The sequence below is a fragment of the Chrysemys picta genome, chromosome 7, assembly GCF_011386835.1.
Source record: "Chrysemys picta bellii isolate R12L10 chromosome 7, ASM1138683v2, whole genome shotgun sequence".
Classification (NCBI taxonomy): domain Eukaryota; kingdom Metazoa; phylum Chordata; order Testudines; family Emydidae; genus Chrysemys; species Chrysemys picta.
In genome coordinates, this window is record NC_088797.1 from 39,169,534 (window position 1) to 39,181,606 (window position 12,073).

Genomic DNA, 12,073 nt, shown 5'->3' on the forward strand with positions numbered 1-12,073 from the left:
TTGAGCCAAACCCTCCAAAGCTTTAAAATGCATGCCCCTGCCAGTGGCTCAATCTCTTTCACATTACAGGTGTTACTTTATTGTAAAGATTGCCTGTAACTTGAGTTGGTTTTATTTGTCTTAAATAACTGAAGTATGCAGTACATATCTTTGCTTGGCTTTGTGGTGAACTTTCTTTGTTCATAACAACAGAATGGGCCATTTCTTATCCTCCAAGGAGAGGATTAAAAATCCCAGTTTGAGCATGCCTAGTTTACTCCATCTGTTGATACGTTACAAATATTCCAGTCTGTGTAGTAAATCTTGTAAGAGAGACTTGAAAAACTTCTCTTTTGGTTGGTGTAGGCAGAAAGCTTTTCTTTCAATGGGTTCTGCTCTGTAAATCATTTATCTTTGTGCTTTTAAAAGTGTCCTACCTTTCCCCTTGAGGCCATTGGTCTTGCATGTATTTAGCTTTTTGGCAGAAAGCCATGAATGAATCATAGGCAAGTGCAGCACACATTCTGAGCTCCTCTCTTTTGTACAGTTAATGTTTTACATTTAATTTTTCTTACATTTTTCTATGTGTTTCAGATATTTTTGTTCCTTTTGAAGTTCCCAGCAATGGTTAGAAATGACACCTTGCAGTTTACAGCTGTAATTCACTAAAATAACTAGCAATCATGGCGTGGAAAGCTAGTTTTAGGAGCACATGTACTGGTAACTGTCTTCAGTGTGATAAGGTGTATTTGCCCTTCTACAATGTTAGTGTCTTCGTCTACTTCAAATTTTCATTTCATCTTTAACTTTGTTTTATTGCTCTCTCTCCTGCCTAAACCGTGCCATCCTCCCATTCTCCTGCACGTTTCCCTGCTGCTTGGTTGCATCTCACCTGGATTTAATTTCCAGCTATTTCATTCTCTTCTCCCCAAAACATTCATTTCCCTGGTCTCTGGCAGCTCCAGAACTTGTTTCCCCCACCTCATCATCCTGTATGAGCAGTGTGCCTAGTAGAGGCAGTTAGGCGGGTAGCTCCTTATTTCCAGGTGCTTTAACAGGCATCCATGCTTTCCTTCTCAGTGAAAGACACCGGTAGAAGCTACTAGACACTACCATAGGTGAATGCTAATGGGAAGGGGGTAGGTTTAGCAGATAAAATAAAAAAAGAACAAGTTAAAAATCACTTAGAAAAGTTAGATGCCTGCAAGTCACCAGGGCCTGATGAAATGCATCCTAGAATACTCAAGGAGCTAATAGAGGAGGTATCTGAGCCTCTAGCTATTATCTTTGGAAAATCATGGGAGACGGGAGAGATTCCAGAAAACTGGAAAAGGGCAAATATAGTGCCCATCTATAAAAAGGGAAATAAAAACAACTCAGGAAACTACAGACCAGTTAGTTTAACTTCTGTGCCAGGGAAGATAATGGAGCAAGTAATTAAGGAAATTGTCTGCAAACACTTGGAAGATGGTAAGGTGATAGGGAACAGCCAGCATGGATTTGTAAAGAACAAATCATGTCAAACCAATCTGATAGCTTTCTTCGATAGGATAATGAGTCTTGTGGATAAAGGAGAAGCTGTGGATGTGGTATATCTAGACTTTAGTAAGGCATTTGATACGGGGTCTCGCATGATATTCTTATCGATAAACTAGGCAAATACAATTTAGATGGGGCTACTATAAGGTGGGTGCATAACTGGCTGGATAACCGTACTCAGAGAGTTGTTATTAATGGTTCCCAATCCTGCTGGAAAGGCATAATGAGTGGGGTTCTGCAGGGGTCTGTTTTGGGACCGGCTCTTCTCAGTATCTTCATTAACGACTTAGATATTGGCATAGAAAGTACGCTTATTAAGTTTGCGGATGATACTAAACTGGGAGGGATTGCAACTGCTTTGGAGGACAGGGTCAGAATTCAAAATGATCTGGACAAATTGGAGAAATGGTCTGAGTTAAACAGGATGAAGTTTAACAAAGACAAATGCAAACTGCTCCACTTAGGAAGAAAAAATCAGTTTCACACATACAGAATGGGAAGAGACTGTCTAGGAAGGAGTACGGCAGAAAGGGATCAAGGGGTTATAGTGGACCACAAACTAAATATGAGTCAACAGTGTGATGCTGTTGCAAAAAAAGCTAACATGATTCTGGGATGTATTAACAGGTGTGTTGTGAGCAAGACACGAGAAGTCATTCTTCTGCTCTACTCTGCTCTGGTTAGGCCTCAGCTGGAGTATTGTGTCCAGTTCTGGGCACCGCATTTCAAGAAAGATGTGGAGAAATTGGAGAGGGTCCAGAGAAGAGCAACAAGAATAATTAAAGGTCTTGAGAACATGACCTATGAAGGAAGGCTGAAAGAATTGGGTTTGTTTAGTTTGGAAAAGAGAAGACTGAGAGGGGACATGATAGCAGTTTTCAGGTATCTAAAAGGGTGTCATAAGGAGGAGGGAGAAAACTTGTTCACCTTAGCCTCTAAGGATAGAACAAGAAGCAATGGGCTTAAACTGCAGCAAGGGAGGTCTAGGTTGGACATTAGGAAAAAGTTCCTAACTGTCATGGTGGTTAAACACTGGAATAAATTGCCTAGGGAGGTTGTGAAATCTCCATCTCTGGAGATATTTAAGAGTAGGTTAGATAAATGTCTATCAGGGATGGTCTAGACAGTATTTGGTCCTGCCATGCGGGCAGGGGACTGGACTCGATGACCTCTCGAGGTCCCTTCCAGTCCTAGAATCTATGAATCAGCACAATGGGACCAGCTAGCTCTCCTCACACCAGGCAAGAACTCTGCAGACCACAATTTGAGAAACACTATAGTAAACTCTATTCTATCTGGACAGATAAAGGGAACTTTAAATCAAGATTTCTCAGACCAGAGCTGGCAAAGTAGCAAAGATAGGTTGAGTGGAAAAGTCCCTGTCCAGATGCAGCACCTATGGCTAGGTCTACACTACGGGGTGGGGGTCGACCTAAAATATGCAACTTCAGCTAAGCTATTTGCGTAGCTGAAGTTGCGTATTTTAGGTCGACTTACCTGGCTGTGAGGACAGCGGCGAGTCAATCGCTGCCGCTCCCCCGTCGACTCCGCTTCCGCCTCTCGCTGTGGTGGAGTTCCGGAGTCGACGGCAGAGCGATCGGGGATCAATTTTATCGTGTCTACACTAGACGCGATAAATCGATCCCCAATAGATCGATCGCTACCCGCCGATCCGGCGGGTAGTGAAGACATGCCCTGTGTCTGTTAGAGCCCCACTTCTCTCTGCACCCACCCATCTCAGAAATGTCAACAAAAATTTGGTCTCATGAATAACCACCTAAACAATACTTCTGTACCCTGATCCTAGCTGTGCAGTTACACCCATACTACAGAGGTTACATTTTATGTAATATAGCATATTATGTATGAAATTGGGCAGCTGCTCCGGAGAGGATGCTCACTTCAACTAATATGTCCAGTCCATCAAAGATGGGTAGTTCTCCCCCTGCTTAAGTCCTCTTTTTGTTGCAATAAGTAGGACATAATTAAGATTTGCCAGTTCTTCCAGGTGTTTAGCCATATGAAGCTTCAACGATCTAATGCCATATTTAGAGTATCTGAAGTTGAAATTAAAAAGAGTCTGCACTTCAATGTCCTCACCTATGCCTGGGGAGTTCTCTCCTTATGCAAGAATCAACAGGTAAAGTATGCCAGTCAGTGCATTTGACTAACAGACTGAGTAAGGTATCAGGGGGTAGCCATGTTAGTCTGTATCCACAAAAACAACAAAGAGTCCAGTGGAACCTTAAAGACTACTGAGTAATGTAGCTGCAGGATTAGTTAAAAAGCAGATAGTCACCTAAGAACTATACAGTCTAACTTTCCATGGCCCCTCCATAATATCCTGTAGTTTCGGCATGTGCATTGATGCTTTGAGCAAATAGCCTGGTTAAAGAAAATCATAGAGGATCTATCTTGGTACTTTTACATAGTTTCAATAGAAAATGAATCTTTCCATTACTTGCAACTTGAGTAGAGGGTGAATAAATCAGAATATCCCTTCCCCCCCCACCCCCCCATAACTAGAGGCACCAAAGAATAGGACTACTCCTCTCTGTAGGATGCCTTTTCCTATTAGATATTTTTAAATTTGCGAACATGCTCTGGTGATCAATGTGGGGTTAATGTTTGTGAAGTTATGAGATCTATTGTAAGATGTTCAAAAAGTGCAAAGCATTATTACCTTTCCTTTTAAGGCAATGTGAATCACCTTTTAGTTGGACCTATTTTCTGCAAGTGTGGAAAGGTTTATTCTTTTGTATATGTTATCTTGCTGGAAGAAAAAGTATGGCTTGGTTTGTATAGCTAATGACACAAAACTTCTGCCACACTCACTATTTCAACTGTGCCACAAAGATTTGCAGTTGATAAAATTTCATTTTACCATATTTTTAAATTATAAATCTGCCGTAACAAAACCTTTAACTAGACATGATTACTGGTAACAGGAGAAACAAGAGCAAGATGCTTACAGCCTATGTTTTTGTGGATTTTTACTCAGGTGCGTTACCTTGAGTAAATTTAAGAATAGATTAAGCTGTAATAAATGAAAACAAAGTTTGAGATCAGATATAAGTGTAGTCACAGAAAAAGAACATTGCAGGTAACCCTTGAAACCTAGTCCAGAATCTTATGTCTCAGTAGTGTCTTCAGAATCCATTCATCTGATCAAATCTTTGTCTGTAAATAATCAGACTTTTACAACATTTTCTGGCACTTAAAAAAAAAAAAAAAAAAAGTAGTAAATGCAGTGGCAAATCCTGATATACGAAGGGCTAAAGTCTGACCTGATATTTACACCCCATGCATCCCTGTTGACTTTAGAGGACTCCCATAAGTTTTAAGTCAGGGTAGGAATTGGCTCCTAGAGGTGGTCTTCCTTTCAATAGCAGTTGTAGGCAATAACATCATCAGTTCTGTTTATTTTGCTTCACTTGCTTTTCCATTATGCCATAGGACTCTTTAAAATCCTGGATCTGCTACTGAATGCATGGACATCCTGCTTTATGATACAAAGAAAGAAGAGCTAATGAACCAGCTATATGTCTCATCCCTTGCCTTACAGAACCCTTCCTATATGTCTTCAGTCCTACACTATATGGACAGTCTGTTTTTTGGGATATTTGGTAAAGTCCGATGTTTGGAACCTCAAACATTTTTATTTATTTATTTTATTTTTGCTGAAATCTTGCTAGTCTCTTGCTCTCAACTGCCTCAGCGCTCTGGAACTTAGGTATGTGTTCTGGCCACTGTGATATCACACAATCTATCATTTATTCCTAACAGCCCTTATTTTAGTTTTCTTATGCTTAGATTTTTGTTACCTTTAAATGTATACAAAATAGTCACTTCCTTTTTTCTGCTTTATTTGTAACTTCATTGGGAATGCCTCTTCAAGTAAAAAGGAGTCCTTTTTTTTTTTTTAATCCTGCTTCATATTTTACCTGTATTGGACCATTTGGAAAAGTGGAAACTTCCATCTAGTACTATAACATAGCTCTTACATCCACTTGCAAAATGTGCTGGCTTTAGCAATTGGGGGAAAGGAGGAAGAAGGGGACACAGGTGACAGATGCAAGTCATGTCACTTATAGCACTTCTGGAAGACACTGATAATATGGTGATGAGGGCAGTATGAGAACTTGAATAGATTAGAGTACCCCCTTGTTTTGATTGGATAAAATGCCTGAGCTTTAGCAGTGCTCCAGACCAGCAGCAGCTGTACTGATTTAGTATGGGATCAGTGCTTGAAAGTGGTTGGGACATGCCCTTTCTCACCCCATTACTCCTGGCTCTGTGGCCTATGGAACTTTGAGCAAGTGCAAAAACCTTGGAGGGGGCCCCTAATTGGCACTTCTGTCTTCATGTACAATAAGACCTTCTCTGAATTGATAGTTGTCCATAAAGGTGGCGAGGTTCAAAAGAGCGTCAAGGAATTAGGTGCCCAACTCCTGTTGAAGATGAATGATACTTGGATGCTTAGCTCCATTTGTTGTCTTTGAAAATCCCGCCTGTATTTGTTGCACACTTGCTCAGTGGTTTACAGGCATTGTAGTTCAAAATTTTTAAAGTAAATTTTATGAGCAAGTATAGCTTTTTGGTGATACAGAATAGTCATCACATCCTGCAATGAGGCAACCTATACATCCTTAACTGTATAATATTGCTACAGTAATTTTGTATCTGGCCAGAAAAGGCAACCTGTTCAGATTTGCTTGATCCTGGATCTTAATGAACTATGACTGTACAATGGCTTGTCTTTTCTCCTGTATGAACATTAAAGTAAAAACAATGAACTCATTGCATTTGTAGTTTGAGCTTAATTTTTGTTATGAAAGCTGTGCATTGCATAATGGAAATAGAAAAGGGATGGCGCTTGAAGAAATTTTCACAACTGTTTGTTGGTAAGTGCATGTTAAATATGACTCTTTTAATCCAAAGACTGACTGTCCTGAACATTTAACTACATCAAAGGCTAATTTTTCTAAAGGGCTTTTGTTTTAAAATTACGTCTGTATATCGTTTATAACATATCATTATACTGTCCTGTCTTTTACACTGAAGTCTCTATTTGAAGAATAGCTTCTAAAATAACAAAGTGGTCACTTTGTTAATTCTAATAAACATATTTTAAATAAAACTTTACAAATAAACAAAGTTTTAACTCCAGAAAATGTTTTCAGTTTAATATTACAATGCCAAACAGTGTTACAGTACTTCAACCAAAAGGGAAAAACAGTGAGTGTCTTGTATTTCAACAGCCTTGGATACCCATAGTACTTAGGACTGGACTTGCCTCTAATCTAGAACAAAACAAGTAAGCCAATTGTGGTCCAACATTCTGATGCAGCAAAACTAGAGTCATTCCTGTTTCTATTGGACTCTGAAGTTACTTGGTAGTTCTCTTGAATATAGTGCTGCTGTTTTGTTCCTGCTCCAATTGAAAGTACACTGTCCCTTTTAATCTTCCTTAAGGGGATGGAGTAGACCAGTGGGTCTCAGACTTTTGTATTGGTGACCCCTTTCACACAGCAAGCCTATGAGTAAAACCCCCGCATAATTTAAATTTCCCAGTGAATTCTTCTAGGTATGGAGGATGAATTTTCATACCTGGTCCAAACTACGCAGTGTTTCAGCTGCCCCCATCTCTTCAGCCCAGAGAGAACAACAGAGACACAAAGGTAAAGCAAGCCTTTCCATTGGCTCTTTTGGTCAGGTGCCCACTCCCTTTTCTTTACCGAGGGACTTTTTAACCCTTTACAGGTAAAGCAAGCAGCCACCAAGAGGGTCTTTATAGCTAACTGGCTGGCTGGGTGTCCATAAAAGGGAGCCCATTCCCCCCCACACACCTTCATTTATCACAATAACAATTTACAGTTTGATCAACTTGTCTGTGTGGAATTACTACAATTTGACACATCATGAAACAACAAAAATACCAATATTTTAAAATTTTGGAAATGTTTTCTTAAATCTTCCCATATATGCTACAGTGTCATGAGTTTAGGCATGCTTTTGATATAGCATAGCAATGCGAATGGATCTAGATTTCAAAATGAGAACTTTAGATGTAAAGCTTAGTGACTCTAAAGTACACCTCTACCCTGATATAACGCGACCCGATATAACATGAATTCAAATATAACGCGGTAAAGCAGTGCTCCGGGGGGGTGGGGCTGCGCACTCCGGCGGATCAAAGCAAGTTTGATATAACACAGTTTCACCTATAACGCGGTAAGATTTTTGGGCTCCCGAGGACAGCGTTATATCGAAGTAGAGGTGTATCTTTTAAAAAAATTATTTGCATATGGAGCTATGTGATTTGGGTTAGATAAGAAATTTCTTGAAGTAAATTTTACATAGCTGGTGTCAATTGTAAACTCTGACCCATGATGATATTAAGGCAAGGTGTAGATAGAGCCAGATTTAGAGTATAAACTATACTGACAAATTAAATGTTCCAATGTAATAGCAAACCTTATTAACGCTGACAATATTTTGTGATAGCTTTGAAAAGGGCTTGCTTACAGTGGCAAAAACTAATCATCTTTGTGTTGTGCCTGATTGTGCCGAATTTCAAGTAGTAAATTAGGAACTTCTGTTCAGAGAGAGCTGATTTCACAAGCTCCAGTCTGTTGCCAAGGAAAAGGCCTGTAATGTCATTATTAACAAAACTGTAAAATCACAATAAGAGGAGAAGCTGAAACTCACTGAACTCTGCTAAATTTCTCTTGTAAGGGCTATGAATGCCAGCTGGCAACTTACCTCCCACATGAACACTTAAGAAAAAATTTAGCTCTTTGTTGTTGTGCACAAGTATATCTGACTGAAAAGGCTTATAACAGCGTTGTGCCCCAGACCTGCCAGCTGCACAACCATATGAACTGAAATCAATTTTTAAAACAAATTTCTTTAACAAAGCCTGGCTTGTAGTGTAGCCTGTGCCAAAGTATTCCACTGCTGCAGGGAGTGTGTGTATTAGCATAACCGCCTCCAGAGTAGTAAAATGTGGCATTGCTTGTGTCTGTGTGTGAGGAGACGTTAGCTTAGGGCATTCTTTATTCAAATGTGATGGGGGGGGGAGGGATATTTAATTTCCTTATATGGCCATGGAGCAGGTGTCAGGCTTGATCCCATAACCCTATTGAAATTAGTGGGAGCTTTCCCACAATAGGCACTACAGAATTGGGCCCTCAGCTCTACCTGTAGGCTGTGACAACACTGCAGATAAAAAACATGTTTCACACTGGGGTTTAATAATAAATAGTGGTAGCTGGTCAAACCAATCCCCTATATTTCACCTAGAACTCCATTGGAAGCGAGTGCAGATCCTGGAACACAAGTGTAACTTGTCCATTGTATGAAACGGTAGTTATGAAGTGGGCCACAGTTTTCTGCATATTGTAGAAATCCCTGTATCATGATGCAAATGGAGGAAGAACTGTGGCAAGTTCCACAGCTGAGGAAAAAAAGGTTACAGGTTACAATCACCTTGCCAAGATCAGATGGTAAATACTCTTGAAATTGCTATTAGATATCCCGCAATAGCTGTGGAATCAACAAGCACCTGATGTTTCAAGCCCTATACTTAACCTAATCTAAGGATTAATCACAACATCCCAACCTAAGACAAAAGGAGTTTGAACTGAATGGCTGGAGATTGCTACAATTTGTGAGTAATCATTAGCTATTTTAGTTTAGGGAATGTAATGAAAGTGTTTGAGAGGGGAAAAAAATTAGACATGTAAATACTTCCTGGAAGGGATGGCGTATTAAGGGGTGGAGGAGTGGGGGGAATGGTAGAAGGATTTGGGGCTGCAGCAAGAGGTAGGAAGTTATGGGAACGTGGATAAATGGGATGGGTGGTAGGGAAGGGAGGGACCCTGGGGGTTCAGTGAGGGACGCCTGGTATCTCTAGCTATGCCTGTGCACCCCAACTCTTGCATGCCAACCACCCTGCACTCGGCAGGTCTGTCAGTGCACCCCAAACTCCTGCACCTCAAGTCTCTGCCAATGCACCCCACAGCTCTGCCAGTGCAAGCCAACCCAGCCCTCCCCCCCACCCCATACTCCTAAAATCTTTGGGCATGGGATTATTTAGACATGTCAATGCTTCCTGGGAGAGGAGGGGTGGGTTAGAGAGGGAGCAGGTTTTGGAGCTGCAGTGAGGGGAGGGGGATACATGGGGGTGGGTGGTAGGGGGAAAAGGCTGGGGGCTAAGGAAAGGGAGGCTGGGGCAAGGAGGAGTGGGACAGAGGTAAGTGTAATTTGGGGGTGAGTAGAAGGGACACTGGAGAACAGGGGCAGTGGCACCTATCAGTGCCACATTTGTATTCTCTCCTCCTTTTAGCCCTTTAATAGTATTAGATGGAATCCTATGGCTGAGAGTGAATGGGTTGTAAAAGGAGGTGAAGAGCTTGTACATGTTAGCAACTGTGGAGTAGGCAGCGTAAAAGTGTGTGTGTGTGTGTTAACGGAGAGTATTAGGGCATTGCTGAAAGGGCAGAGTTAGAGTTGCATAGCCTTAACTCTGCATCTCCTGGTTTCCAAAAGTGAGTTTTGCTCAATTCAACATTCCGCGAGGGATGGCATACTACCAAGCAACCTTAACTTTGCAATAATGTAAGTTTTTTTTTCCAGTGAAGAATATAGTTATTTGTGTATTTTTTGCTTTTCTATCTGCTTGGATAATGAATAGGCCAGTTTGACTTTCAGCCCTTTTAACGCTGCAACGTTTGGGTTTAAAACTATTATGTCTTTTTTATGTATATAAATTCTACTGGCATTCATTTTTACAGAAGCTTGGTTTTACTACATTTAAAGGGTCTTAATTTTCTTCTTTTAGAAAACTTCCTGTTTATGTATTTTAGTGTGTGCATTCAGTTGGTGCTATCAACAGTAGTTGGAATGAAGGTATGTTGCTTTTAATCAATAGGGAATCTCTGCTCTAACTGTTTTTTCTCTGGTTGATCATTTGCTAGATGAAAAATATATTTCTAATGTTTGTCATAAAGTACAAGACAATGAAATCTCAGCTTTCTTTCCTAGTGCATAGGATCTGTTGCCTAACAAAAGGGCAGATGAAAATACATTCTCTGAGCATAGGTTTCAGAGAAGTGGGCTGTAGTCCACGAAAGCTTATGCTCTAATAAATTTGTTAGTCTCTAAGGTGCCACAAGTACTCCTGTTCTTTCTCTGAGCATAAGCTTTCGTGGGTAAAAAACCCACTTCTTCAGATGCATGGAGTGAAAATTACAGGATGTATGTATTTATTTATTATGTACAAATTACAGGCTCTGTAATTTTCAATCCATGGATCTGAAGAAGTGGGGTTTTTAACCAAGAAAGCTTATGCTCAAATAAATCTGTTAGTCTTTAAGGTGCCACCGGACTCCTCGTTGTGTTTGTGGATACAGACTAACAGGGCTACCCCTCTGATACTTAATACAGTCTTTAACATCCTTTGTAAAATCCCTCCTTCCTTCTGCCTGTTAAACACCCGAGTACAAGCTTAATTTAAAGAGCAGAGATTTCCTCCCCGCCAGGAATCCTAGATTTCATTCCAGCAGTGGCACCACTCAAAGCCTGCTCCAACCCCTCCCACAACAGCACGTTGCATTGAAAACAGTGCTGTGAACGGTTGGAGCTCGCCAAACATAGCAAGGCTGCTTTTGTGTGTAAAGCAGCAGCCCAGGGCTCCTCCCACCTTCAGCCCTGCTTGGATTTCCCTGCCTGTCTCCTCCCTCGAGGAGGGGGGATTTCCGTGGGGGGTTTTCCCTTCCCTTTCCTCTCTTTCTCTCTCTCTGTGTTTTCTCTACCTGCTGAGGATGTGATGTCAGGGTCTCATTATCCTAATCTATGCTGATCTCATGGGCTGGCCCAGCCAATGGGGCTGCCTGGCTCTCCCCACCTGCTAGGAAGAGAATTCCGCCGTTCCTGGGATTCTTCCCTTGGCTACTCAGTGCAGCCAGTGTCGTTGGGGGAGGCTGGGCCGTGCTCCCTTGCCGGACTCGCCTTGTTTGGGTCTCGGCGCTGGAGTAAACAACCCCCCTCCCCCGCTTTGCTCCTCCTGCAGCCGGAGCCCTGCTGCGCGCGGAGCCTGGCACTTGTTGGAGCCCCGGCCACCCTGCGTGTCCCGCCGCGGCGCTGTGGGGGGGAGCAGCCGCCCGCCCAGCCGCGTGGGGTGCGCACTGCACACTGGTGAGTGAGCCGCTTGGCCAGGCGGAGAGAGGGAGGCTGCAGCAGCAGCGGCTGCGGGCGGTGCGCCCTGGTCCCGGGAGCGGGTTGGCCAGGGCCCGTGGCCCCAGGTCCGTCGCCGCAGGGTTAGAGCCCGGCTGCGTCCCGGGGCGAGTGGGGTAAGTGCAGAGGGTGCAGGTGTCCGAGGAGGCCGGTTCAGCTGGTGCCCTGGTTACTCCCTGGATACACTAGAGCAGCCGTGGGCCCTCGGACCTGGAGTGGGGGTGCTCGGGGCTGGCTTAGGCTGTGCCCCCGGTTGTCCTTCCTGCCGCCCTTTGTTTCAGGCCCCCCAACTCCTGACTTCTGCCCGCTCGGGCTG

General features: G+C 42.5%; 1 protein-coding gene across 12 annotated transcripts in view; it reads left to right on the forward strand.

Moving 5' to 3' along the window:
* Positions 1–12,073, forward strand: part of TAMM41 (TAM41 mitochondrial translocator assembly and maintenance homolog) — a 166,539-nt gene that overhangs the window by 41,844 nt on the left and 112,622 nt on the right. For 6 of the 12 annotated variants that reach the window (XR_010589430.1, XR_010589431.1, XR_002888392.3 and 3 more), the window contains one exon: positions 4,975–6,318. The exons of 2 other annotated variants lie outside the window; for them this stretch is intronic. Coding sequence is in view for 1 of the 10 variants with exons in the window: in XM_005309066.5 (XP_005309123.1) it covers positions 4,975–5,048 (74 nt within the window). In the remaining 9 variants the exon portion in view is untranslated. 4 more of the 12 variants (XR_010589434.1, XR_010589432.1, XR_010589428.1 and 1 more) reach the window with 3 other exon arrangements.